We start from the raw sequence: 25,985 nt of genomic DNA, 5'->3' as shown, positions 1-25,985 counted from the left end.
TGGAGTATTACATGGCAATGAGGAAGAATGAAATCTGGCCATTTGTAGGAAAGTGGATGGACCTCGAGGGTGTCATGCTGAGCGAAATAAATCAGGCAGAGAAGGACAGATACCATATGTTTGCACTCATAGGTCTAACAGGAGAAACCTAACAGGAGACCATGGGAAGGGAAAGGGGGAAAATAGTTGGAGAGAGGGAGGGAGGCAAATCACGAGAGACCCTTGAATACTGAGAACAAACTGAGGGCTGAAGAGGGAGGAGGAAGGGAAGGAGGGTGATGGTAGTGGAGAGGGGCACCTGTGGGGAAGAGCACTGGGTGTTTTATGGAAATCAACTTGGTAATAAACTATTTTTTACAAATGGGAAAAAAATAAAATAAAAATAAAATAATTTAACAAGAATACTTATTATAATTTATAGGTCTATTTTGCACTTGTCATTTCTTTTTTTAAATGTTGGTTTGTCTTTTTTTTAAGTGAGAGAGAGTGTGAGTTGGGGAAGAGCAAAGAGAAGGGAGACAGAGGATCTGAGGTGGGCTCTGCACGCACAACATAGAGCCCGCCGTGGGGCTCAAGCTCACGAACAGTCAGGCGCTTTCCTGACTGAGCCACCCAGGGGCCCGTGCACTTGTCATTTCTAAGCATTGTTTACTTTTGTCTTACACTGAGAATTGGAGAGAACTGGCCGAGGGTAAAGATTAATAGTATATTTAGGACACCCCAAATAAAGACCTCTCCAAACTGGACCAGTTTTTAAACAGGTTCCTTCATCAAGGAGCAAAAGAGTAATCCACTTTATCTCCTGCAAAATGAGGGCCCAGATGAGAAACACACAGAAATGTTACAAATAAATTCAAGGTGACTCAAAGGGGTAAATGTTTTCGTTTTAATATTAAGTACATTTTCTTTTCAAACTCTGCAGTGGGCCTTACATAACTTACAAGTTACAGAAAGCTTCAGGATAATACAATGACTACTAAAATAGAACTTTGTAACAGTACTGCAAAGTCGGCTGGTTGCATTTGAGAAAAACTCTCCTGCTGGAGGAGATGGCAAATAACAATGCAGGAAAAGGTCATCAGTTTCTTGATTAAGCGAAAGAAAGAGCATGTCAGCGATCGCACACAGTCAGTCTTACAGAATTCACTGCTGCCTCGAAAGCATTTTATTGCAGGGGCGCCTGGGGGCTCAGTCGGTTAAGCGTCCAACTTCAGCTCAGGGCCTGATCTTGTGGTTCACGAGTTCGGGCCCCGCGTCGGGCTCTGTGCTGACAGCTCAGAGCCTGGAGTCGCCTCGGATTCTGTGTGTCTCTCTCTGCCCCACCCCACTCCTGCTCTTCCTTCTCTCTCAATAATGAATAAACATGAAAATGAAATAAACATTAATAAAGAAATAAACATTAACGTAAACAAAGTGCTGCCAAGGGTGCGGGCACCCAGAGTCTGCCCTCCTCTCCCCGCGCTCGCCCGCCGCCTTCAGTGTCCACCGCACCAGACAGCCCGCTGCTGACGGCGCACAGGGACACGTCCCCCAGACGCGGGGCTCTTCTGAACGGCACCTAAATCGGCAGTGGGACAGTGGCCTGGAAACGGTGTGCACTGACAAGGCAGCACTCTTTAAGGCTGTAAAGAGTTGGAGCAAGACATGTTAAGCTCAGAATCTTGGTGCTTCCTACACCACTATCATTTACGTGAATGATACCTAACAATACATGATCAAAATCTTTCTTACAACTTAATTCTCTCTTGTCAAGTGAGATGCTTATAAAATCTACCCTGTTGTAATTTTTCAAACTAGTACAACATCCACATTCAAATGTAAGACGCTGGCCAAAGGACGTCCTCAGTAAGCGCGTCCCATCACCCTGGGCGCTGGCGTCTGACGCCGTAGTTCAGTGATGATGCCCGCGGCGCCCCGACAGTACCAGTCAGCCACCCGAAGGAACCAAAACCTCACACAACCCGTCCGGAGCAAAACTATCACCAAACCAGCCCTTTTGTACAGGATCCGATGTTACTTTCACTTCACAATTAAGATGGAAACCGTGAGCGGTGAACGGCAGAACCGGGAGAGGCGGCTCGGCTGCCGGGGGCGCCCGGCCGCCCCGCGGTCTCACTCCTCGTCTCCCGGGACGTGACGAGGTGCGCGTCCGACGGGCGGGGTGTCCTCGGGAGAGGCACTGAGAAAGAGCGAAAACCTTCACAGCGTGGAATCTGGCTGTTAAGTACATCCTCTATGCGGGGCTTACGAGCTTTTCAGCGAGTAAATCAAAACCCTGTTCTACGCTGGGATCATGGTCATGACAATTGTCCACATTTCATCTTCTTAAAATCAAAGACTCCGCTCTAAAGGGTTAATAGAGGAATCACAAAGGAGTCTCTAGTTTGCATTTCCCATAATACTAAAATAAAGCTGCTTCTTTTAGTCTCGAAATTTGCTTTTTTAATACTGTGAAAAGCCTCCATGAATCTGTTTAACGTATTTACTTCTTTTCATCTATTCAGCGCCACCGGGCATAGCACGGAGCGCAGTGCGTGTTGATATGTTGCAGAGCTCCGCATGACTCACTGTACCCTGATGCACTCCAGTAATCCTGTTTGGACAGCTGGGCCCGGGCATTTGTCGGCTGCATTTTGATTGTCCCATCTTTCTTTTGCTTCTTGTTATTTATCTCTATGGCAAACTACTCAGGAATTTAATTTGTTGATCTTCAAAAAGCAAATTTTGCCATTAATTTGTTTTCTTTGTATCAAAGCACACTCGGCAAGGAACGCGCTTCCACAGAAGCAGTGCGTGCCGCTATCCGCGCTTACACAACAGACCGCGCTGCCGAGTTTCGAAATGGACTAAACGGCAGGGCGGCTACAGTATCCCAGAAATTATCTGTGGGATCATCACAACGCAAACGATACCGCTCAGTTACAAACGAAGTTCCTGACGTGCACCCTTCTGGCATTTTCGAGATTAGCACACCATAAGCAGATGCCAAAACAATAACTAGTCCCATAAAGCAAACAAAAGGAAGTAAGACCACTGAGGAAAGCAGCTTTGTATCCGTGTCTGCGACAGTGGTCCCTTTACAGTTATACTTGGACTTGACTTTTCATTAAAGCACGAAATTCTCTGTAAGTTATGCACGTAAATATAAAGGCTATATTTTCTTCGCACAGCCCGCCTCCCTGATTTGACAGTGAGTCCTGAATAAATAACAGAGGCAATATAAGAGGTAAACAAAAGCAACTCAAAGCTACTAGCAATTTTTGTTAGCAGCGAGTTCCTGAGGTTGAGTGATGGGGTTCTTCTCATCATTAGTGGCCACTCTTGACTGAAACCTAAGTCCAGGGAACCAAACAGAACTTCCTAACAGGGATTTCGGTCTGAAATAATAGTTGGCCAAGAAGTGAGGTCACAGCCTGCAACAGGGCTTTATAACAGGTAAGAAGGCTGGATGAAGATCCGCTCCACGTTTCAGTGACTAAGTAGAAATGTATTACTTCTAAAAGGTGATCTAAATTCCCATAAATTGAAAAATTAAGAAAACTATACAAATGACGGGCAAGTAAAAAACTCAAAAACCACCAGATGTCCTTGAAGTCAGTGTGTGCTCCCACCAACCTCACTGTTTCCAAGTCTGTCTCCCGGACACAAAACAGCTTCAAGTAAGTTTTACACATTTTCAATTTTTAAACCACACACTAAACTGTGAGTTTAAAACAAAATTCCATATAAGAAAAATCAGTTTACTCTTTCTAGACATTCAACATTCTTTTTCTAATATCACAGTTTCCTCTCTGATGAGGGACCACAAGACGAGCTGAGGGCAAAGTACATATCCCCCCCACCCCGAGGGATGTGTGGGATACCCCTCGGACACTCCCGGGCGCCCAAGGACAAAGGGAAGGAAAGAAAAAAAGTTAACTGACAGAGATCACAGCGCTACAGGACGCAAATCTCCATCGGTTTCCAAATATCTTAGTAAACTTATAACCTCAGCTCCAGAAACCTGGGGACGCCGTTTCCTGGAGCCCCAGCACCACCCTCCCCTCCAGTGATGTGGGCGCACAGGTGACAAGGAAATGACAGGTACAGTCATATTTCCTCAGAACGCGCCGCCCATTCACAAGGATGAGGCAACTGCAGAGCAGACGGTTCCCCAGGAAGCCCCGCCCCGCGGTGGTAACGCCTCGCGGAGGGAAGGCCGCCCCGCCCGCCCGCAGCCAGGCCTCCAGCGCCGGGTCTTCTGCAGCACGTGGGACTCTCCTGGGAAACGTCCCCTTGGCCTTTCCCTCCCCAACTCAGAGTCTCTCCACCTGTCCCCCCCGCCCCCCCCCGCAGCCCCCCCGACCCCGTGCAGCATTTTCTGCCACACGTCCTGTCCCCCTGCTGAAACGATCACCTTTTTGCACCAAAGACGTCCTCAAGAATTCTTCCTTGGCCATCGGCTCCGGACCCCATCATCACCCCCAAACCGCATCACTCATGAGAGAACTCAAAAGTTTTAACTAGACAGTGGGAAAAATTGTCCATTGTTTGGAGAAGGAGTATTTTTTAAATCTTAAAAAATAAATGGTCATCATTTGAAAAAAGGAAAGTATTGTTTTGGTATAGTTCTCTATGTAAACGAAGTACAGGAGTTATAAAATAGAATCAAAGGAAATATTATATTTCAAAGGATGATTTTTTTGAAAAAGTTCAGAAACCAAAAGTCAAGGCAGAAATTTAGAAAAGATAGTTGAAAGGTATGAACTTTAAGTGGACATTTGCCACGTAAACTTACCCAGTGTCCTTGACATCACAGGCAGAGCGGAGCTCAAGACCAAGATGGACACACAATTCCCAATGATCTGTGTGGGGGTCAGAAGGAATAGTGGCCAGTTAGACGGTAGGATGAAAGATGCACTCAGCCCCTTCGCTTTCGGGGGCTTAGCGCGCGCTCCACTTACCTGTACGGTGGTACGGGGCTGGGCTAACTCCTCAATGATATTAGTCAAGACAGAAGGTAGAGAATAAGAAACGTTTTCTACAAACACTTAAAGTTGTAGGTCAGTTCTGGAAGATATTTACAGCATCTGGCACGAGTAGAAAGTTATGGAACCCTGAATTACTTTATACCTCGGCGCATTTTACGCTATTGGTTGAGGCTGCCAATTCTGAAAAGGTTTCCCTGTCGCTGAAAAAGAACGCATAATTTCATACTTCTGGGTAAACTTTTAAAGCCAGACTACCGCTCAAGACATAGAATCTGTTCAACTACTGTAAGATTTAATACCAAAAAGCTAGAAATCTAAAACCGCTAAACTCTAGTGATTCATTTCCAATGTGCCCTCTGCTTATTCTTTCATGTTAAATAAAAGGAGCTGAAAACACTAATACTGAAGGCCACGTCACCTGCACGCTAAGCATCTCGGGAAGTCCTAGCACCCCACAGACAGGTAAATGATGTACCCCGAGTGACTGCTCCCTGCTGAGACAGGCTGGGAAGTGTGTGATGTGCGAGAAAGGAAAAGGGGCCAGCGGCTCTGACTGACGTAGCTCTTCCCCAGCGTCAGCCTGTGGGAATATTATAACCCACGCGGGGTCACTGTACCCGGTAACCGTCTTTGTTATTCCAAAACCAGTGACACATTGTAGGAAGTCAAATTAGCCTCAGACTACAAAATGTTTCTGAATAGAGCTCTTCCGTCTTGCTTTAATTATTCAAATTTGAAATACTTGGTCTCTCCTACTGGTGGCAACTACGTTCTTCAGATTTCAAACAAGCTCCCTGAAGTACAGCTGGCACAATCAAAGTTACTCATTAGCAACACGTCTCCTTTAGAGGAGAAAGAGGCCTTTCAGGAGCCTTCCGCGGCCCGCAGGCCTGCGCATTTACAAGTGAATGGAAGCCACGTCCAAATTAAACAGCGCAGCACAGCCTTTTCCCACTCATTCACATTCTGAAAATCTTTCCGTTTGTGTTTATGCAATTTACAAACAAACACCTATCACCGCAAATGAGGCGCTCAGGGCGACTATGACAAGGAACAGGCCATCACCCTCCAGGCGCGAGGGGGCGCGGCCGCCTCAGACTTTACCTTCGTCATGGTGGTGTCGTCCTTCTTGGGAATGAAGTTTCCAAAAAACCGGAGGCTATAGAAACCGACGACAGAGGACACCATAAGATAGCTGTGAGAATCAAGGAAAAAGCTCTCCAAAGAATGCGAGTTTCCTGAAGTTCTCAGTAGTCTGCAGAAAGTCTTAAGGCTCCAAGGAAAACCAACAAAAAGCCACTTGGCGTGCTGGAGGAAGACGGGCTGGTTTTTCCTCCTAGGCGAGTGTCTTGGTAAATTACCACCGGCCCAGGAAACTGCACGGCGAACTGGGTGACGGAATGCTGGCTTAGAGAAAGGATACAAAATCAAAATGATCTCGAGTGCAGCTCCCACGAAACCGAAAGCAGAGAGAGAAGCATTTCCTATCCCAGGGCCCTGTGGGGGGAAAAATCACTTTTCAGAATTCTATGACACTATACCTTTGGTTTCCCTAAAAACTATTTCATAAATATAGGAATTAGGAATGTTTAACACTCTGGAATAACATCTACATGTTTAAAGGACAATGAAATATGACACTAGAGTGAGTTCATCAACTAATTCAAGCACACGTTAACGATTTTAACAAACTCAAAACATCTCCCAATTACCTCAAATGTAATTTACTTATCAAAATGATACTACACTTACTGGTTAAGTCCTGAATATTACTGGAAGAAACTTTTTAAACAGTACCATGGGAATAAATACATAATTATTTAAATGAATCCTAACATATAAAAATTATACTTAAAACATGTGAAAGTAAGCTAAGCATGGAGAGGAGGTGAATGTGCATGTCCTATTTCCACACTTGAAAGTTTTCTTTCCCCAAATCTTCCTTAGGAATTCAGATGCTTTTAAAAATTATAACCTAACTAACACAGACGTTTTAAAATGTAACGGTATGCATTTTTCCTAAACATTATACCTACTGTCAAAACCTATCTTTAGCCAGATCTTAAGAAACAAACAGAGAAACTAATATTTATTAATGAGACCAGACAGGCAAAAAAATAATTTGTTACTAAAGTAGGAACCACATTTTCAAAGCTTACCAATTAAAGGAACTATTCAAATATGAACTACTATTTTACTATCAGCTTTAATTATATCGAACAGAAATACCAGCAAAATTAGGAGTGTACAGTCAGGCTAATAAAAAATAAACCAATAAAGTGGCGTCTGGGTGGCTCAGTCGGTTAAGCATCTGACTTCGGCTCAGGTCATTATCTCATGGTTCATGAGTTCGAGCCCCATGCAGGGCTCTGTGCTGACAGCTCAGAGACTGAAGCCTGCTTCGGATTCTGCGTTTCTCTTTCTCTCTCTCCCTCTCTCTCTCTCTCTCTCTCTCTCTCTCTCTCTGCCCCTCCCCTGCCCATGCTCTGACTCTCTCTCTCTCAAAAATAAACATTAAAATGGAGAATATGGCTGAAAACCTTCCCTTTGAAAGAGCAGGTGTCTCGTCTTAGACTCAAGGGAAGAAATTCAGGTTGACGTTGGCTTTTATCTACCAAAAGAAAGGTGTCTCATTTGGTTCAGAGGGAAAGGGGCACCGAAGTCTGAAAGAGTCTGGAAGTCCTTTCTATGGGGAACAGGGAAGCTCCTGACTTGGGAAAACATTCGAAAATGTTACAACACAAATACTATCTTGAGGAATGAAAAGTGCACAGAGACACCTAGAGTACGCCAGACCCTAACACGCAGCGGTAACTGCCTTCTATACAGAGAATATACCCACAGAGGCTAAAGGACGGGATGGAATAGAATCATCAACTTTTAAACAACAGAGAAAACAAAGTTAACTCATGAAAAGGTGTACATCTGACTCTCCTCCAGTAACTAAACATTCGACTCAAGTTTCATTAAATGTGTGATTCTTTTGAAGCCTAAGTCCCTACCAACCACGCATCTGGATCTTTTGCAAACACAATGAATCAATCTGATAAACTCCTTCAATGCCACTATTTCGTGGAGTACACAACTTCTTAAAGAATTAAAACTAAGAACTTCAGCTAAAAGAATAATACACTGTGATACAAAGCCTAACAGGAAACTCTGCGATTTGATAAACGGGCTGGGCAGCCCAGAGTAGGAAACTAGAGACAAAAGTCCCTGTTCACAGACGCTGCTCACGAGGGGCTGTTTCCACAAAGAGCGGCACACAGCCTGAGACGCACCTGCACAACGGTGAATGTTGTGAACTACTCACTTTAAAAGACTCAGGGTATAGACACAGAGCACTGGTGCTAAAGAACAGACACTGAGGGCACTTTACCCGTGTTCCCTTTGGCATGGCTGTCTCGTCAACCAGCAGGCAGAGGATGTTACAAGCCACCAGGAGGACCGAGATGAACTGCAACGGAAACACTGAGCGTCAGGTCAACTTCCAAGGTGCGCGGTGAACGTGCGCGCGTGAAAATATATGAGCAAATACACGCTTCAGAACAGCGGAAAGCAGTCAAGGCCCCGCTGCACGAGTCTGCGAGCTGGAAGGAGCCAAACCCACTGCCAAAGCTCCAGAACAGACGCCAGTAAGGCCTCTGCACAGCATTACAGCCCCAAAGCCTGTGAGGAAAGTTACTAACACAGCCCGTCACCACCCGACTTCACCAGCGGGGACCCCCCCCGCCCCGCACGGACTCCAGCAATCTTCAGGACGTCCCCAGAACCACCCTGACGACAGAGTGTTCAGATCCGAGCAGAGTCTGAGACGGGGTGTCCGCACACCGCGCCTCTTCCTCCTAAACGCCATGAAGGAACGAATTTCCTGCTTTCATGAGGAAGCAGGAAATCTTGAGGATTTTCTTTAAAACTGCCATTAATTTCCATTTTTACTCTATTGAGTCTTTCCAAATACAGGGCTAGATGGATTTTAATCCTGTTGATAGAAAACCCGTTTACTAGAAACCATTTAGCTGAGGGAGTTGCCACACTCCAATAGCAAAGTAAACAACAAATAATTTGCTTTATTTCACTAGGCAAATAAACCCTTACGGTCTCGGTGAGAAGGAGCACCATGACGGCGGGGTACACCAAGTTTCTCTCCCACGCCGAAGCCTTTTTCCGCCTCTCTATTAGAAAAACACAACAAAATACAACAAAAGATTTCCAAAAGTTCTCTCATCCCAACAGATTCATATTTTCATTCCTTATTGCTTTACCCAGTATGTATTATTTTTATATAATTCCTTTTTCAAAAACATAAATTTTTTATTTTCCTCTATACATTATAGAAATCAGAGATTTAAAACTCACTTTGCTACATTAAGTAGCTCAATCCTACGTGCTCACGGTTTGGCTCTGTAAAGACATTTCAGCTGCTAAGGAAATGTACTGTTAATACACAGCTTACTCTGAAAATAAAGGAGTATCTGTATTCGATACAGATTTACGTAACGATGCAGATTTGAGGGAGTAAAGGCGCCAGAGGAAAAGTCCCCTCTAACCCAAAGACAACTCCCTCCAGCCCACTACAAGCGGGAGCAAATTTCTGGCTCCGGTGGCCTCCGTCCTATCACGCCGATCCGCGTGCCACGAACGACCGGTGGAAACACCTCGAGCAGAGCCGGGGAAGGAGGTCTGCTCGGAGGAATCGCGGAGGTGCCACGGCGAAACTGGGAGGCGACCACGCTGTGAGCGATCGATGGGCCCCCGTCCGCACTGCCCTTCCCTGCAGCCAAGTCCGGCCCGACGCGGAGAAATCAAGCACACATCCGTCCGTAGGGAAACAAAAATGACACTGAAGCAATTCTTTCCGCAAACTCAACAAGGTCAGGAGGGCACAGCGTGGGGTCCGGGCTACCAGGGCAGCCAGCACCGGGGAGGAAAGGGCCTAACATCCAGCCTCTTGCCCTTCAAGACACCAGGGGCCGAGAGGGCGGCAGGGAGAGGCCCGGAGGCAGAGGCCCAGAGCTTGAGAGGGAGAGGCAGAGAGGGCGACAGGAAGGTACAGCAAACAGGAAGAGCAAAGCTCCCAACAGGTTGTTTCCTGCGATAGAAACTAAAGTTGAGAGTTCACTAAAATGGTACAGGGGCGCCTGGGGCTCAGTCAGCTACGCATCCGACTTCAGCTCAGGTCATGATCATGAGGTTCGTGGGTTCAAGCCCCACATCGGGCTCTGTGCTGACAGCTGGGAGCCTGGAGCCTGCTTCCGATTCTGTGTCTCCCTCCTTCTCTCTGCCCCTCCCCTGCTCACATTGTCTCTCAAAAATAAATAGACGTCAAAAAAAATAAGAAGAGGATGGTATAGAGCCAACAAGGACACCCCCAGGCTGTCACCTGGAAAGCTACAGGCGAGCAGCCAGGCCAAAGCGGCCGGAGATGGGCCCTCATGAAGGCCGCCATCCGCTGCGGGGTGACCGCCAGCCCGACAGGAAGGAGCCCTCCCTCCTCTCCCCGCCTACCAGAAGAAAAAGCAAATCCTCTCAAGAAGAAGAAAACATTATCCAGAGTTTCTACAGCTTTGTGCAAGAAATGTCTGACAAGTGTTACCTGGAGACAGGACAGAAAAAGAAAGAATAGAAACAGACTTTCCATTTATCCAGACACTGAACTCACCAGAAAGAGGCCTTAAAATAACTGACTAATACGTTCAGAAAGGTAAGTGACAAGATGTCAAATGCCATAATTTGAATCCAGAAAATAATTAAATGGAAATTCTAGAACTGGAAAATATGGTAACTCAAATGAAGAGTGGAAGAGAAAGTTTAGCAACAGGACGCAGCGGGAAAGAGAGTGAAATGGAGGCACTTCGACGGAAAATAACACCGGCTGGAGAGTGTAAAACCGGTGGGGGAATTCAGAAACAACGTACAGGCGGGAAAAGGTCCAGCACACGGGCCGCCAGAGGCTACGGACACAAGAGAACGAGCAGAAGCGGCACCTGACGGGGTAGGAGCCGACCGTTTCCGAAGTCGATAAGACACACTAAGCCGCATGCCGACGAAATGCCGCAGATTTCCAGAAGAATGAACATAAGGACAACCAACCTGAGCAGATCAGGGTCAAACTGCTAACCACGGACAAAAAGGAAATCTCACAAGCTTTCAAAAGGGCAAGGAAACAGCTTTCAACCGGAAACCAGAAGACACCATAAAGACATCTTTTCAGTGCTGAAAACTACCAAATAAGAATTCTAAATTCTGTGAAAATACCCTGCCAATAAGAAGGCAAGGGACAAAGTTTTCAGATCAACAAAAACTAACAGAATTCATTGCCAACAGACCAGCAGTAAATGAAATGCTAACAGATGTTTTTCAATCAGAAGCCAAATGAACACGGGAAACACAAATCAAGGTCACATAAACTGAAACACCAGTGAATCCACTTCACATCCACTAAATTGGCAAAACTTTGGCGTCCCGCACGGCCACTTGTTGGTCATGAAATGGAGCAACAGGAGGTCTCACTGGGAAACTCATTCAGCGTTATTTTAAAAAGCTGTAAACCCACAGACTCAATGATCCTCCAACTCCACTTCCAGGATCGGACCCGGAAACAACAGAAGAACCAAGAGATACCAGAAGAGGGCTTACGCCAATATTATTCATGACAGCAAAAGACAAGAAACACATCAAATACGCATCGACAGCAGAATGAATAAAGGAACAGACAACATGATGTTGTTTACAAAGATGAAAATGACAGCAACCTATTGAATGGGAGGAGGTATCTGCAAATGACATATCCACTTACGGGTTAACATCCAAAATCTATAAAGAACTTGTACAACCAAACACCAAATTTAAAAATGAACAGAGGACTTAAACAGACATTTTTCCAGAAAGACTTCCAGACGGCCAACAGACACATGAAACGATGCTCAGCATCACTCATCATCAGGGAAATACAAATCAAAACCACAATAAGATCCCACCTCACACCTGCCAGAGTAACTAAATCAAAAACCCAAGAATAGCAAGTGTAGGCAAAGACACAAAGTAAAGGGAACCGTCACGCACTGCTGGTGGGAACGCAAACTGGTGCGGTCGCCATGGAAAACACAGTGCAGGTTCCTCAAAAAACTGAAAACAGAATTACCAGATGACCCAGGAATTCCAATGCCGGGTATTTACCCAAAGAAAACAAAAACTAATTCAGAAAGACACATGCACCCCAATGTTTGTCGCAGCATTGTTGACCATACCCAGCTTACAGAAACAGCCCAAGTGTGTACACGCAGAGCAGTGGAAAAGCAAGATGTGATATGTACACTCTTACACACACACAGGAGTATCAGCCATGGAAAACAAAGTAACAAAAGGCAAACAAACAAAACCCCAGACTCTTAAGGACAGAGAAACCCTGGTGACCTGCAGAGGGGAGGTGGGTAGGCAGAGGGGAGAAGTCGGTGAAGACGATCCAGAATACACGGACCACAAGGCGCAGGAGGAAGGTGCAGAGTTGCTGAAGCGCGTCACACACCTGAACCTGACGGAACACTGGGCGGTGCTTATACTTCAATAAAAAAGAGATAAAAACGAACACATTTTCAGTGACAAAACACTGGACTTCCATGTCAGGGGCCACTTTACCACCCAGGCTGAAACAGCTAAGCAAGCAAAAAACACAGAGGAAACAGTTTCGAGCCGCTGGCCGGGGGTCCACGGAGAGCAGCGACCCTGGAGAAGCCCTGCGTCCCCCCGCTCGCTGTCTCGAGACGGCCCTGGAGCTGAGGACATAAACTGGGAGCGAGGAGAGACCGAGTCAGCCGGACTGTGCGGACCTCCCAGAGAAAGAGCTCCGGGGACCCTGAGGGGCCCCCCCGGCCCTCGGTGGGGAAGAGTCGGCCGGGGCACACGGCGGGCACCGCGCAGCGGAAGCCGCACTCAGAGACGTCAGGCGGAGCAGCTCCCACCCGGCAGTAACGGGGCTCAGGAAGCACGAGCGTGTGGCCTTGACGTGGGAACACGCGGCCCCGCCTGACCGGCCTTCAGAGCAAGGGAGCAAAACCGCGCTCGGCGTGATCCCCGCGTCCGCTGTCGGGTCGGAAACTGCCAGGCAAGCGGAAAAGCCGAAAATACAACCAGTGACGGGGAGCCAAGTGGCGCGACTGAAACTTACCAAGAACTCACACAGAAGTTAGAATTAGCAGATAAAAACATCAAAAGTGTTATGATCACCGTATTCCCTATTGTTTAAAAAGGAGGAGGCAGACTAAACATGTCAGAGTCACAGAAGGCATAAAGCAAGTCTAAACAGGACTTCTAAATATAAAGCCTGCAGGGTCTGAGAGGAATACAAGAGATGGGGTTAAACGCAGATCACACTCTCAGTAGAAAGATTAGTGAACATGAAGATACAGTAATAGAAACTATCCAAGTGAAACACACAGAGAAAAAAACCTGAAAAAGAAAGGAAAATCCTTGAGTTCGGGGGCAGCTTCCAGTGTGCATGCACTTGGAGTCACTTAAGGGGCGGGGCGCGCAGAGAGGAAAAGGAAAAAACATTTGGAGAAATAATGGCCAAAAGTGTTTCAAATTAGATGAAAACTGTAAATTCCCAGGTCCAAGAGACCCAATGAACCCAAAGAATAAGAAGCATAAAGAAAACTACTCTAAAAGCACAGCTTAATCAAACTATCCAAAGTCAATGAGAAAGAGGACATTCCAAAAGCAGAGAGAGAGAAAAGACAGTTTCCAAGAGGAGGATGACAGATGACTTGTCAGGGACAATGCGAGAGAAGAGGCCGTGGGGCAGCTCTGAGCATCAGCTTCTGAAAAGTCATGTTACAAACCCACCCACCAAACCAAACTGTGAACACGTACACGCTTCTCCGCTCCCCAAACTAGAAGACAGTCTTCATCAACAGCTCTGGAGAGACGGGAAGCCTGTAACCGACCCTAAACATTTCATAATGTCTTGAATCTTTCAGACTGTGGTAAAGTCTCTGGAAAGAATCCGAGAGCCACACACGAGCGAAGAACACAAATGCACGGTACCTAATTTTGTCTTCAGGGTCTTCACATTTTCGAGTTCCTGTTCCAACTCCGTTATATTGTATTCCACTGACGAGGACAGTCCTAGTGAAAGCAAAAACATCTGAGGAGTATAACAACAGAACCCAGCAGTACAGAACGGGCAGGCGTCACATGTACTTCAAGGACAAGAGAACACCTGACAAACCCTGATCACTGAGAATAAACACCAATGCGGATTTGTGAGTCACAGAAAAGTGTATCTACTTCTTTACCACTTAAACCGTCCAAGTTCTTGCTGATTAAACACTACACGTTGCCTAGAGAATACCTTACTTGGATTAAATGTTTAATCGATCTCTTGTGAAGTTTTTATTAATGCCAGAAATATCAAATGCTTATTATAGAAAGTGAACGAAATTCAAGAGCTCATTCTCTGTCCTGCCTCCCAAAAGTGACACTCAGTGACGGCTTGGTGGATGCTGCCACACCTTTCTTTACACTCATGAAAACATTCACATATCCATCTATACCACACACATGGTTTCTGTTAGATGCTGTGTAAAAATGGGTTAAATTGGACACGTTATTTTACCACTTGCTTTCCTAGCCATGGATACGTCCATGTTTACAGAGTGCCAGCTCCGTTAACATCTGAACAATACCCCACAGTATGGACACACTTCCATTTTATTCAGAATGACTCCACTTACAACTTAAAAGTCAGGTTTTTCTGTGTTTTTGCGACCACAACGTTGCAACAAAAATTTTGTATGCACATCCAGTACACTCTAATGCAATTGCTTTTGCAGGATGGATTCCCAAAATTCTGAGTCACAGGGTGTAAGCATTTACAGTTAAGAGCTATTTAAGGGTTATTCCCTTCCAAATATTATAATTTATTGTAATGATTTAAATTATTGTAATAATGTCCATTTCCATTTATAGCTTTTGAAGGTATCTATTTCCTAATATCCTCCCTTGCACTAGATGCTGTAGTTCTTGAATCTGATGGGTACAAAATGTTTTCTTATTGTTACTTTAACACACATTTCCCTAAATGTGGTTCAGCATCTTTTCATGTTTATTTACCCCGTGGATTTCCCCTATTCATACTTTCTACTGATTTCTATAACGACTTGCGTTTCTCCATTTCCTATTTTACATGTTCAATTCTGAAATGGATAAATTAAAATCCTCCACTTCCATGCACTTTTGTGGATTAGGTTTTCTCAGTTTTTAGAGTTCTTCCCATTATGCATTTGTACCTGTCTGCTAGAAGGTTCCTAGAAGACTATCACGCCCTCCTCAAAAATCACACCTTTTATCACTAATGACCCACTTTGTTTTTAATGTTTTTCAACATCAATTCTACTTAGTGGACCGTAAGTTCTACTTTCTTTCTGTTTCTACCTGCCTTACGTATTTACTGATTTATTACTGACTTACACGTGGCACACAAAAAAGGACTGAAATTCAAGGTAGGTATGTCTGTGTGTCTATCAGCTGCATCTTATTCGAGGTTTAACCTTATCAGTTAGAGTTCCTTGGATATAAGCAACTGAAGTGGGTGGACCGGTCACAGCAGAAGAGGAATTCACGAGGCCGCGAGAGCCGGCGGGCACACGTCCCGTTTTCCTGGAAAGGAGCGGCACCAGCGGCCGGGCGCTCCCAGCGGCAGGGACAGATGGCCCGTCTCCTCTGACTGTGAGCCGAGTGGCTCAGTTCCAACGACTCTCCGTCTTTATGTTCCCAGGATGGAAAATAAAACTTCCGGTCTTTCTGTTGCTAGGACCAGGAATAACCTCCCAGTGTCCTGCCCGAGGGCCGAGCCCGAGTCGCAGGGCACTCCTTCGGTGGGGGGGCAGGGACTCTGACCGCAGTTCCACAGATGTGACCAAATGTGAGAAACAACAGCGCCACGCAGATGCTTTACTACAACAGATGCGTGACTAACCCGATCCCACAGGCTCTGGGATTCAGCCCATTTCCATTTAGTGAAATACGGTATTTGCATCTGGAAGAATTTTGTGTAACAGTTGATAAACTTCATCTTATACCTTCCATATTCCTTGTCTTAGTTTTTAAGTGTTTTTTTAAATTAAACAAATTTTTCAATGTTTATTTTGAGACAGAGAGAGAGGGAGAGAGAATCCCAAGCAGGCTCCACATTCACTGCGGATCCCAACTCGGGGCTCATTCTCACAACTGGGAGATCGTGACCTGGTCCGAAATCAAGAGTCAGATGTCTGATGAACCAACTGAGCCACCCAGGTGCCCCTTAAGGATTTTTAAAAAATTCTATCTTTATTAAAATGAAATGTGCACATAGTTCTGAGTGTCAAATCCATTCACAAGGTCCGTGCGTCCACGCTGCCCTTCCTCCCGATTCTACCTCCCAAAAGACCACGCTTCAAATTACTGAGCTGACTCTTCCAGCGTTTGTCTTCCTATCACTAAGTAAACAGCTGCCCTTGCTAGGTCCTGTTTTCCAGCTCTTAGGAATAACCAGTGCCTTCCTACCACGGGAGGTAAGGACAAGTCTCTGTAGGACACACACCCTGGCACTCCCCCCTCTCCCAGTGTGGATCACTGGACAGTGTGGTCGCATCAGTGTGCAGTGTCTGCACTGTCACGACAGAAATGCCATCTGCTGCTTGTCCACGTACAAGCTACGGTTAGCTTTCTTTTCTTCCATAATATTCTTCTTCCCACGCCTAGAATTAGTAATTTTTTTCATTTGGTTAGTTTTCTATGTGCTTACCATATCTCAGTGCCAGTTTCCTCCCAAATGTCTCTCTCTCTTGGTGTTTGGATGCCCGTGATAGCACTCGCGTCGTTCCCAGAAGCAGCTTCTCCCGGGGTCGCTGCCCTCCTCCCTCGTGCTGCATCCCTTCCGGCCAACATAGCCCACTGCCTGCGCCCCTCCCTGTGGAGGGCCTGGCCTGCAGCGGCTTGTGACAGACAGGTGAATGGGAGGTAGTATTTTTGAGACGACACAAGCCTGGATATTTTACCTTTGCTAAGTCTTAGCGTTTGGTGAAATACGGAAATCTAGGGCAAAACGGAGTTTCCCGCAGAATTCTAAGTCAGCGTTCCATTGTCTTCCAGCTTCTGGTGGCGCGTCTGGGAAGCCCCAGGTTCCTCCTGTCCCTCGGAGGGTGACCGCTCTCCGTTCTGTGACACGTGTGGGACCTCTGTCCCCAGGGTCCTCGTGGCGAGTCCATGTCCACGGGCCACCCGGGGCACAAGATGAGCCCCTTCCATCTCCAAATTCTCACCCTTTGGGCCTGAGACTTTTTTTTTTTTTTTTTTGGTTTTGTCATTTCCCCCTTTCTCTCCTGTCCCCATTTGGAATTCCTAATATTTGCCTGCTAGATATCCTAAACTGGTTCTCTAATATTCTTAAATCTTTTCTCCTGTTTTTGTCATTTTGACCAATCTTCTAAAAAAGTTCTTTATCTTCCAGTCTTTTGGATGGTTGGTATTTCTAAGAACCGAGAGTCCCTTTCGGTTCACTAGCGTCTCCGTTTTCATGGAGGCCTCGCCTGCCTTGTGGCCGCGATCCTGGCTCCCCTCGGGGTGTTCACACCAGATTTATTTTCTCATACTCTCCTCTAGCGTCTGCTCCGTCTCTCCCAGGCTTCTTCATTGCTTGGCCTCTCCTCTGAAGCGGCTCAGAAGCCTGCTGAGCCTGAGTCGTCTGCTCGTATTTAAGAGTGAAGCGCTAGGTGCACGTGGGGGGCTCAGTCGGTTAAATGTTCAACTCTTCATCTCAGTTCAGGTCTTGATCCCAGGGTCATGAGTTCAAGACCTGCACTGGGTGCCGGCTGGAGCCCAGGGTGAAGCCCACTTTTTTTTTTAAAAAAAGGTGTTTTTTAAATTTTTAGTAATGTTTATTCATTTTTGAGAGACAGAGCACTAGCAGGGGAGGGGCAGAGAGAGAGGGAGAGACACAGAATCTGAAGCAGGCTCCAGGCTCCAAGCTGTCAGCACAGAGCCCGACGAGGGGCTCAAACTCCCAAACCATGAGATCATGACCTGAATCAAAGTCAGGTGCATAACCAACTAAGCCACCCAGGTGCCCCCAAATTTTAAATTAAAAACCAAAGGGCGAAGCACTAAGCAAGCTAATTTGAAATCAGGAGTGGGTGGTGGCCTGCTGTGGACTTGCTGCTGGGTGACCCGGCAGGTCCCGGGGGGCACACCCGCTGCTGGCCTCGGCGGGGCTCTCCTCTGGGCCGGAGTCCTCCGTCTCCTCCTCTGCACGAAGGGGGATGGGCGCCTGAAGGGGCTAAACCCTCACCCCCACGGGGTCCCCTGCTCTGCCCTGCTCCCGGCCCTGCTTCCGCTTCACTCTCTGGGAATGACCCTCCGACCCTCCGGCTTTGTGGGGCAGGAAGGAGGCAGTGCCCGGGGCCTCAGATGGAGGGAAACGATGTGGGGACCAAATCGCTTCACAGACAGGATTTTCAACCAACCCTCCGCCGCATCTCCACTTCCATATCAGGAGGTCCCACTGCCTGAGACTTGGGGGGATTCGAGGATATGAATCAAGCACAGATAGCTTGGGATTCAGCCTCCTTGGGTCTGCTAAACTTGCCGCTACTAAAATGTTTGCAGGTCTGCCAAATTCCAAATTTTTATTGTGGTTTTTTTTCAAGTTCTCCTTCTCTAAACCTCAATGTTCTCATCTCTGAAATGGGGTGTGAAACTGATCCACTGAATCAAAAATCTCAACTCAAAGTAGCTTAAAAAAGAAAATAATTTCATGAAATTAGAAGTTTAGACACAGAAAGGGCTTCAAAGTGGGTTTTCCCACAGCTCAACAGTGACATCCAGGGACTGAATCCTGCCATCCACAAGTTGGCTTACTATGAAGACTGGTGGCTCTTTCCCCTTTCGTGTCCTTTTGCTCCTTATTTCCTCTTTTCCAGCGAGTGGGATCTGTCTATTCTGTTTCCCTGGGCCGGTGTGGCACTTCGGCAGCAACTCTCTCTCTTAACGCAAGTAGACTTGTGTTTGTTTCCAGTGTAACACAGTCTTGGTCCCACAACGACGCTCTTGACCGCGTCACCTCTCCGCACCACGGTGAAGCCTTCCCCGTACGTTTATCTGTTCTTTTCACCACTTCCCACCCACTCCTCCTAAATCCTGGATATTACTGAGATTGCTTTAAAAATATCTAATATATGATTATTAGGAAATTTTCTTTCTCCGTACAAGTTATCATTTCCTTAGCCCCCGGGATAGCGCCTAGCACAAATTAGACACTCGGTATACAGATACGAAATGAGTATCTTTTTTTACCCTAATATACATGCATCTTTATAAATACATGAGTTTTTAACTATAATCTTCCCCCTCCAACCCTTAAAACTAATGATAATATCCAATCCTCCTGAACAGGTCACAAACAGGAAGTTTGACGTCGCTCTCTCTCCTTTATAAATTATTTTTCTTTGTGAAAGCATTTGAGTTGTTTTCTCATCATTAGCATCATCGTTGTTGGAATTCAACAGTCTGACACAGTGAGTCTAGATCTTTTAAATGTCTTATTTAGTCCTCTTGTCCGGGACTCTGTGCCTTTTTCTTCAGCACCCTGACATGTCCTTCTATGATCTCCGGGCTCCAGAGTTTTCTACGTGTTCCCCTTCCGCCTTCCGGATGCTTGCTGTCTGGCTCAGGCGCCTCGCTCCACTGTCACGTCTACCATCGCGCCGTTTGCTGGTCTGGCGCTTCCGCTCTGTGACGTGAGCCAGCTCTCCCACGGGCTCTGTCCGGTCAGGTTTCCGGAAGGTGGGCTCGCCCCTGGCCGCTGGGGCCACACGGCGCCCGAAGCCAGGCGTCAGCGGGACGATGTTCCCTCCTCTTTCTCCAGCTTTTCTAGAAGCTGCCCACATTCTTTGGCTCGTGGACCTTCTTCGGGTCACTCTATCTGCTTCTACTGCCACCTCTCCTTCTGTGACCACCTGTGACAACGCTGTGAGGATGCCGGGCCGCCTTTAAGGCTCAGGGTGGGTCAGGGTCACTATCCCGCCTGCCCCAGGACTATTTCATCTTTTGTCTACTGAATTTTTAACTTTTTTTCCACATTCTAGGTGGCCTTTCTTCTTCTCTAATTACGTCTCCGTAAAAGTCCCTATTACTTTTAAGAGCTAACTGCCAACTCCTTTTTGTCCCTCCACTGGCTGCTCCCCTCCACGGGCCTCCGTCGTCCTGGATCCTCCCGCCGCCGTCAGCACTGAGCCTTTAGCGAGTGAGCACTTTTCTTTACGGCCCGCTCTTGTTCCCGCCACCTCATCAGATGGGACAGTCGGTCCAACAATGACAAACCAGTCCGAGGGCCTAGCAATTTCTGTTCTGGGGGCGCGGGGAAGAACCGACCAGAAACACTGATTCAGGAAGCGGCAGCCTCGGGGCGCCGGGGTCCCTCCAGCATCTGCGCTCCTTTCTCAGAGGGAGAAAGAGAGCAGGATTTGGCCGAGGCCCTAGGCGCTGGCGGCTCATGCCCTGGGGGATGCCGGCTCCTTCTCTAAGGCCCCCGGGCACTCAGGTAAGTCCGGTCTTCCCGGCTTTCTAGGAGAGGGAAGTTCTGCCCCCGCCATCTCCTTCCCTGCTTCCGTCCACGTGCTGGAGAGAGTCAGTGCCTTCCCCCTCCTTGAACGCACTAAGAAGTTACAGTAGTTCCAGGGCTCCTGAGTTTCATCATTTTACTTGTCAACAGGTAATTGCCATTTATGGGAGAATAGGGTGAAGACAGATTTTCAGGAAGTGTGGCCCAAAGCTACAAAACTTTGACTATAAATGTAGTTTAGAGTTTCTAGGAGCCAAAGCACAAAGGGAAACAATTAAGTTACAGAATTAATGAATATTTCCCTCCAAGAAGATCTGCAGCAAGATGAAATCGCATTTAAAATTTTCAAGTGTCTCTGAATCAAAGCTTAAACTACACACTAGTCTTACCTCTTACTTTTTATCGCATTTCTTCATAAATTATATGGTGTGTATCTGTAGTTAATGCTCATTTAAGTTCTCTATCTGATTAATTACAAACACAACTTGAAACTGCACTGCATTCCCTGTATTTGTAAAGAAGATTACGCCAGTAACCAGTTCAGTGCTAGAAACAATAATCTGATGAGGATTCAGAAGTCTGAAAGGAAACAGAAATCAGGATACACAGTACTCCAGCTGCTGATTTTACAGTAAGCGAAGACAGAAACGCCTGCTTTGCGGCATGGCACCCGCGGAGCCTCGCAAACATCTAGGTCAATCACTGTACCTTCCAGAGGAACACAAACTTAGGAGGGACTTCCGAAGTGCTGTGTTTTTATTTGCAGGGGACACAGTGCCAGGCACACGAGACACAGTTAACAAGTGCTGACTGGGGCACCTGCATGGCTCGGTTGGTCAAGCGTCAGACTCCTGATTTCAACTCAGGTCATGATCTCATGGTTCGTGGGTTCAAGCCCTGAATCGGGCTCCTCACAGTGCGGAGCCTGCCTGGGCTTCTCTCTCTCTCTCTCTCTCTCTCTCTCTCTCTCTCTCTCTCTGCCCCTCCCTCCCTCTCCCTCTCTCAAAATAAATAAATAAATTTTAAATAAACACTGGCTGACTTGCATATAAAAATTAAGAATGTATGTATTCTCATTACCTTCAAACAGAGCACGCTCTCATTAAATGACTAGATTCATCTGGAATAACACGATTTTCAAAGACATCACACCCTTTACTGTGCATGTACCAGCTCCTGAGGGAGAGGAGCAGCCCGGGCGGCCAGGATGCCACTACGAACGACCGGAAGGAACGGGGCCGAGCGTAAGCAACCAAGACATGCCCCAAACAGGCACTGGAGTGTTACGTGAATTTAAACTGCGCTGGGGGAAAAAATCGTCAGAATATCCTGAACAACTGTATCAGCCTTACTCTATTTCAAAATGAATCTCACATGTTCCATGTCAGCATCGTCTAGTCAATAAGTCAAATTGGTAGACAAAACCTGTTTGGACTAGTCATGGAAAATAAAAAGGGATTCTCCAAGAAAACCACAAAGCAGCTCATTTAAGGTCAATTTAACGGTATTACTCTGTTTTTCTTCCAGCCACGACGTAAGACTTCACTACCTCAAAGGAAATTATAAGAGGATCTATTTGCATTTCCCTAGGTGATTGGCAGTTCAACACCAATTAGTTCAAAATTACACTGTTACCAGCGTGCAATAAAAACACCACCTTTCATCTTGCTCACACGGCTAAGAATACCTTCAGAGGCAATAACTTTGATCAAGTAAGTACTTTTGATCCTGCCCCACCCGTCTCTTTGGATTCAGGAAAACTAACAGCTGAAGGCAACTTTTCCCAGCTCTATTAAGCTGAAAACCTAGTGCGGCATTGAAAACATTTTGCTTCCAAGATAACACTTCCCAGAGCCCAGCATTTCTTCAGTAACCAAGCCTCAATGTACAGACAGCTTTAACTGACATTCACATGTTATTATTTAATTTAAAATATATCATGCATTTTTAAAAAAGAAACGTAAATCTCTAACTTGGTATGTAAACAATTCAAATAACATGAAGCAATAAAACCATCTCCCTACGTAACCCAGTGTCCTAAACTGAGTCTCGGAACAAATACTACGTAGAAGCAGACAACCTCAAGAATAAACAGATTTGTTTTTCATTTAATTTTTTAACAAAGAAACAAGGAAATCTGCTACCGGGACACCTGGGGGGCTCAGTCAGTTGAGCGTCCAGCTTCAGCCCAGGTCATGATCCCGGTTCGTGCGTTTGAGCCCCGCGTCGGGCTCTGTGCTGACAGCTCAGAGTCTGGAGCCTGTCTTCAGATTCTGTGTCTCCCTCTCTCTCTGACCCTCCCCTGCTCACAGTCTCTCTCTCTCTCTCTCAAAAATAAACATAAAAAAAATCTGCTACATAAGTAACTCTTTAAAATTTTGATTGCACGTAACATGGCAAACTGACGGATACAATCTCTAGTCACCAGCATGTGAGGTCTCTCAAGTACTTCCGACTACTCCTAGTCACTCAGGCACATAATTCTGTGGTTTACAGCCCAAGACCCCTAGCAGTTCACAGCGAACAGTCCTGATCCTCGAAACAAGCACCCACCGCGGCTCAGCACTGGGCCGCTGCTGGCCAGGCCGACCCGGGAAGCTTCTGCGAACCGCATCCTGCAGATTCACCTCTGCGGCATCCGTTTCAGCGCCAACCGAGGCTGCTGCTGCCTAGAGAAGACGAGGACCCGCACGCGCACTCTGCGCCCACTCCGCGGGCAAAGCTATCATCCGGTAACGTGCCGGCTTCTGTGTACCCAGGACACAGCCACGGCAGTACGGCTAAATACAGAACCAAGTCATAGACGACTGTTTGTATCAAATGCAATAGGAAAATTCAAATACACATTCATTGTAAGTGACCACAAGCAAGACAAAAGATATTTAAAAACCAGCTTTAAGAACATTTATAAAAAGCTATATACAATTAAAGTAACTGTTCGGCTTCTCTCTTTTTACCACAGATGTAAGTTATTGGTGGATCTTAAACTGCACATTATTTTCCAGTTTCACACCTGCCTACGGCACCAGCAGGAGCTCCGGCACCCAAATATGCTGCGCTGGACAAACGGAGATCATGGGCATCCAGGAAGACACTTGCCCCTGGCCGTCCCCGTCCGGCACTCCGAACCGCCCTCCAGCGGCCGGCACCGCGATCCTCTTACGTCTCCCCAGTCCCTCTCTTCCCGCCACAGACCACGTGGTCGGGCCACACTGCGGTCAGTGGGGTGCGTGCGCAGTCCGAGAGGCTGACTGAACTGTAACCAGGCGCCTCTCACTGTTTCAGACGCTTGGGCCCAAATATTGGTCATCTTATTAGAAAGAAACCATTTAATAAGTTCCACCAGCAGAATTAATATTCTTTGCTGTTAGCTCAGTAAGTCAAGAGATTATTAAACACCTTCTTCGGTCTCAGCACCGTCTTGGTCACAGTCCTGCCTCTGTCACCGCACCGTCTCGGTCACAGTCCTACTTCTGTCACCACACCGCCATCACAGTCCTGCCTCTGTCACCGCACCGCCTTGGTCACAGTCCTGCCTCTGTCACCACACCGCCTTGGTCACAGTCCTGCCTCTGTCACCACACCGCCTTGGTCACAGTCCTGCCTCTGTCACCACACCGCCTTGGTCACAGTCCTGCCTCTCTCACCGCACCGCCTTGGTCACAGTCCTGCCTCTGTCACCGCACTGCCATTCAGTGTAACAGTTTTGCTACGTGTGTCTGCTGTTGATGGGCGCAGACCAGTCAGTGAGTCTGACCCAGGGCCTGATAACTCTGAGACGTTCTCAACTTCAGCAACATGAGCAACAGCACCCAGCGCGCTGAGAACAGCCCCGCGGGACCGCAGAGGAACACCGGAGCAAGTCCGGATGGAAGGATGCAGATGCCCTGAGACCAAAGCTGGTCCCACTTCCTCCCAGCGCGAAGGCTGAGACGCAGAGAAGCCCCAGCAGACTGCCCCGCAGGGAGGACGGAAGGGGCCTCGGGCAGGGCGCTGCCGCCACGGCCTGGCCGCCTCCGATCCGTGATCCGTGAGCAAGATTCCAAGACCGACGGCGACCAAATGCTTCCCACAGGTCACCAGAGTCCAGGAAAAGAGCGAATGTGGTTTTTCCATCTTTGATTGTTCAGAACACAAAGCTCCTGCCCCTGGACGATGCACCACAGTGGGGCGGGTACGTCTGCTGTGCTCCCAAGAGTGAGGAATTAATACAAAGCTTCAATGAAAAAGCCTTCTTTAAAAGATCAAAATCAAGCAGAAAAGTAACTGCTACTCAAAGCGCTATACTAACTTTTTATCATGAAGATGAAAATAGCACCTCACAAAATTGAATTGAATCATTAAGTTCAAAGTCTACAATATTTTTAAATAAATTACATTAAAAGAACTGTGAGGTTTTGAACTTAAACAATAAAAAATAATTCCTATTCATTATGGCACTTCTAAGGTTACCCGGTACACCCATAGGCTATATACACACGAAAGCTAATTATTTCAATTAATGCTGTTGCATTGCTTAAACATTTAAACATGCTAATGATCTATGCATCCTCTTAATCCTGGGTAGGCATTACAAAAGCGCTTCTGCCACAATTAATGTAATGGGACTTTCTGTTGGGCTCCTCTCCTGGGGTCCCGGGGTGGAGATGGATCTTGCTGCTCCCATTTCATGGCCTCACAATGGGGGGAAAATCACCTTACTTCTGCTTCTTCACGAACACCCCAGGGCATAAGGTCTCCGGCCCTGGAGCCTGGCTGGTCTTCAGAGCCCTCTGCTGCGGGCCTTCCCCAAACTGGGCCCACGTTAATTCTTTTATCGCCAAGTTTTAGTTCTTCGTCCTTCTTCACCTCTTTATGGTAAAATGACAACTTCCCATCACGCATGGTTCTCATCAGTTTACTCACTCATGCTACAAGCATTCACCCCCAACCCAAGACGTGACTGGGGATGGCACAGGGTCATACAGGAAGGAAGAAAACGAACCAAACCACTCGCCCCTGGGGAGTCGTGTTCTACAGACAGACGGCAACATATAGAAAGTAAAGCAGCAGGGCAGCGAGTGGCAAGTGCTACAGGGAAGCACGCGGCAGGGGAGGGGAACGAAGGGGCAGAGGAGAGGTGGTGGCGGTGATCATACCCACTAGGCTACAGTGCGGGGAAGCCCACCGCGAACAGAGGGGCCTCTGGGTAAAGGCCTAGCAGACAGGAGGCGGGAGGGAAACGCAGGATGAGGCCCTGAGACCGGAGGCGACAGGTCAGGGAAGAGAAGGAGACGGCAGGGCAGGAAGTCAGAGGCACACGGGGTGCAGAAAGAGGGCCAGCGCCAAGACTGGCCTTCACGCAGACCGAGGGGGGACACCACCGGCCGGCTCTGAGCACGCAGGGGAGGCCATGTGACCTGCGGCTCCAGCACGCT

At 47.2% G+C, this 25,985-nt stretch overlaps 1 protein-coding gene across 6 annotated transcripts in view; it reads right to left on the bottom strand.

Moving 5' to 3' along the window:
• The window catches only part of LMBR1 (limb development membrane protein 1), a 127,505-nt gene that overhangs the window by 41,129 nt on the left and 60,391 nt on the right, over nucleotides 1-25,985 (bottom strand). For 5 of the 6 annotated variants that reach the window (XM_029920959.1, XM_029920991.1, XM_029920985.1 and 2 more), the window contains 6 exons: nucleotides 14,016-14,096; nucleotides 9,069-9,145; nucleotides 8,350-8,427; nucleotides 6,394-6,467; nucleotides 6,075-6,165; nucleotides 4,778-4,844 (listed from right to left, as the gene is read on the bottom strand). In XM_029920959.1, coding sequence (XP_029776819.1) covers nucleotides 4,778-4,844; nucleotides 6,075-6,165; nucleotides 6,394-6,467; nucleotides 8,350-8,427; nucleotides 9,069-9,145; nucleotides 14,016-14,096 — 468 coding nt within the window. The remainder of the gene's footprint in view (nucleotides 1-4,777; nucleotides 4,845-6,074; nucleotides 6,166-6,393; nucleotides 6,468-8,349; nucleotides 8,428-9,068; nucleotides 9,146-14,015; nucleotides 14,097-25,985) is intronic. The other variant, XM_029920974.1, reaches the window with a different exon arrangement.

Source organism: Suricata suricatta, chromosome 2, assembly GCF_006229205.1.
Source record: "Suricata suricatta isolate VVHF042 chromosome 2, meerkat_22Aug2017_6uvM2_HiC, whole genome shotgun sequence".
In the NCBI taxonomy this organism is placed as follows: Eukaryota; Metazoa; Chordata; class Mammalia; order Carnivora; family Herpestidae; genus Suricata; species Suricata suricatta.
Note: the sequence above shows the minus strand (reverse complement) of the source record. Positions and strands in the feature narration are given on the sequence as shown.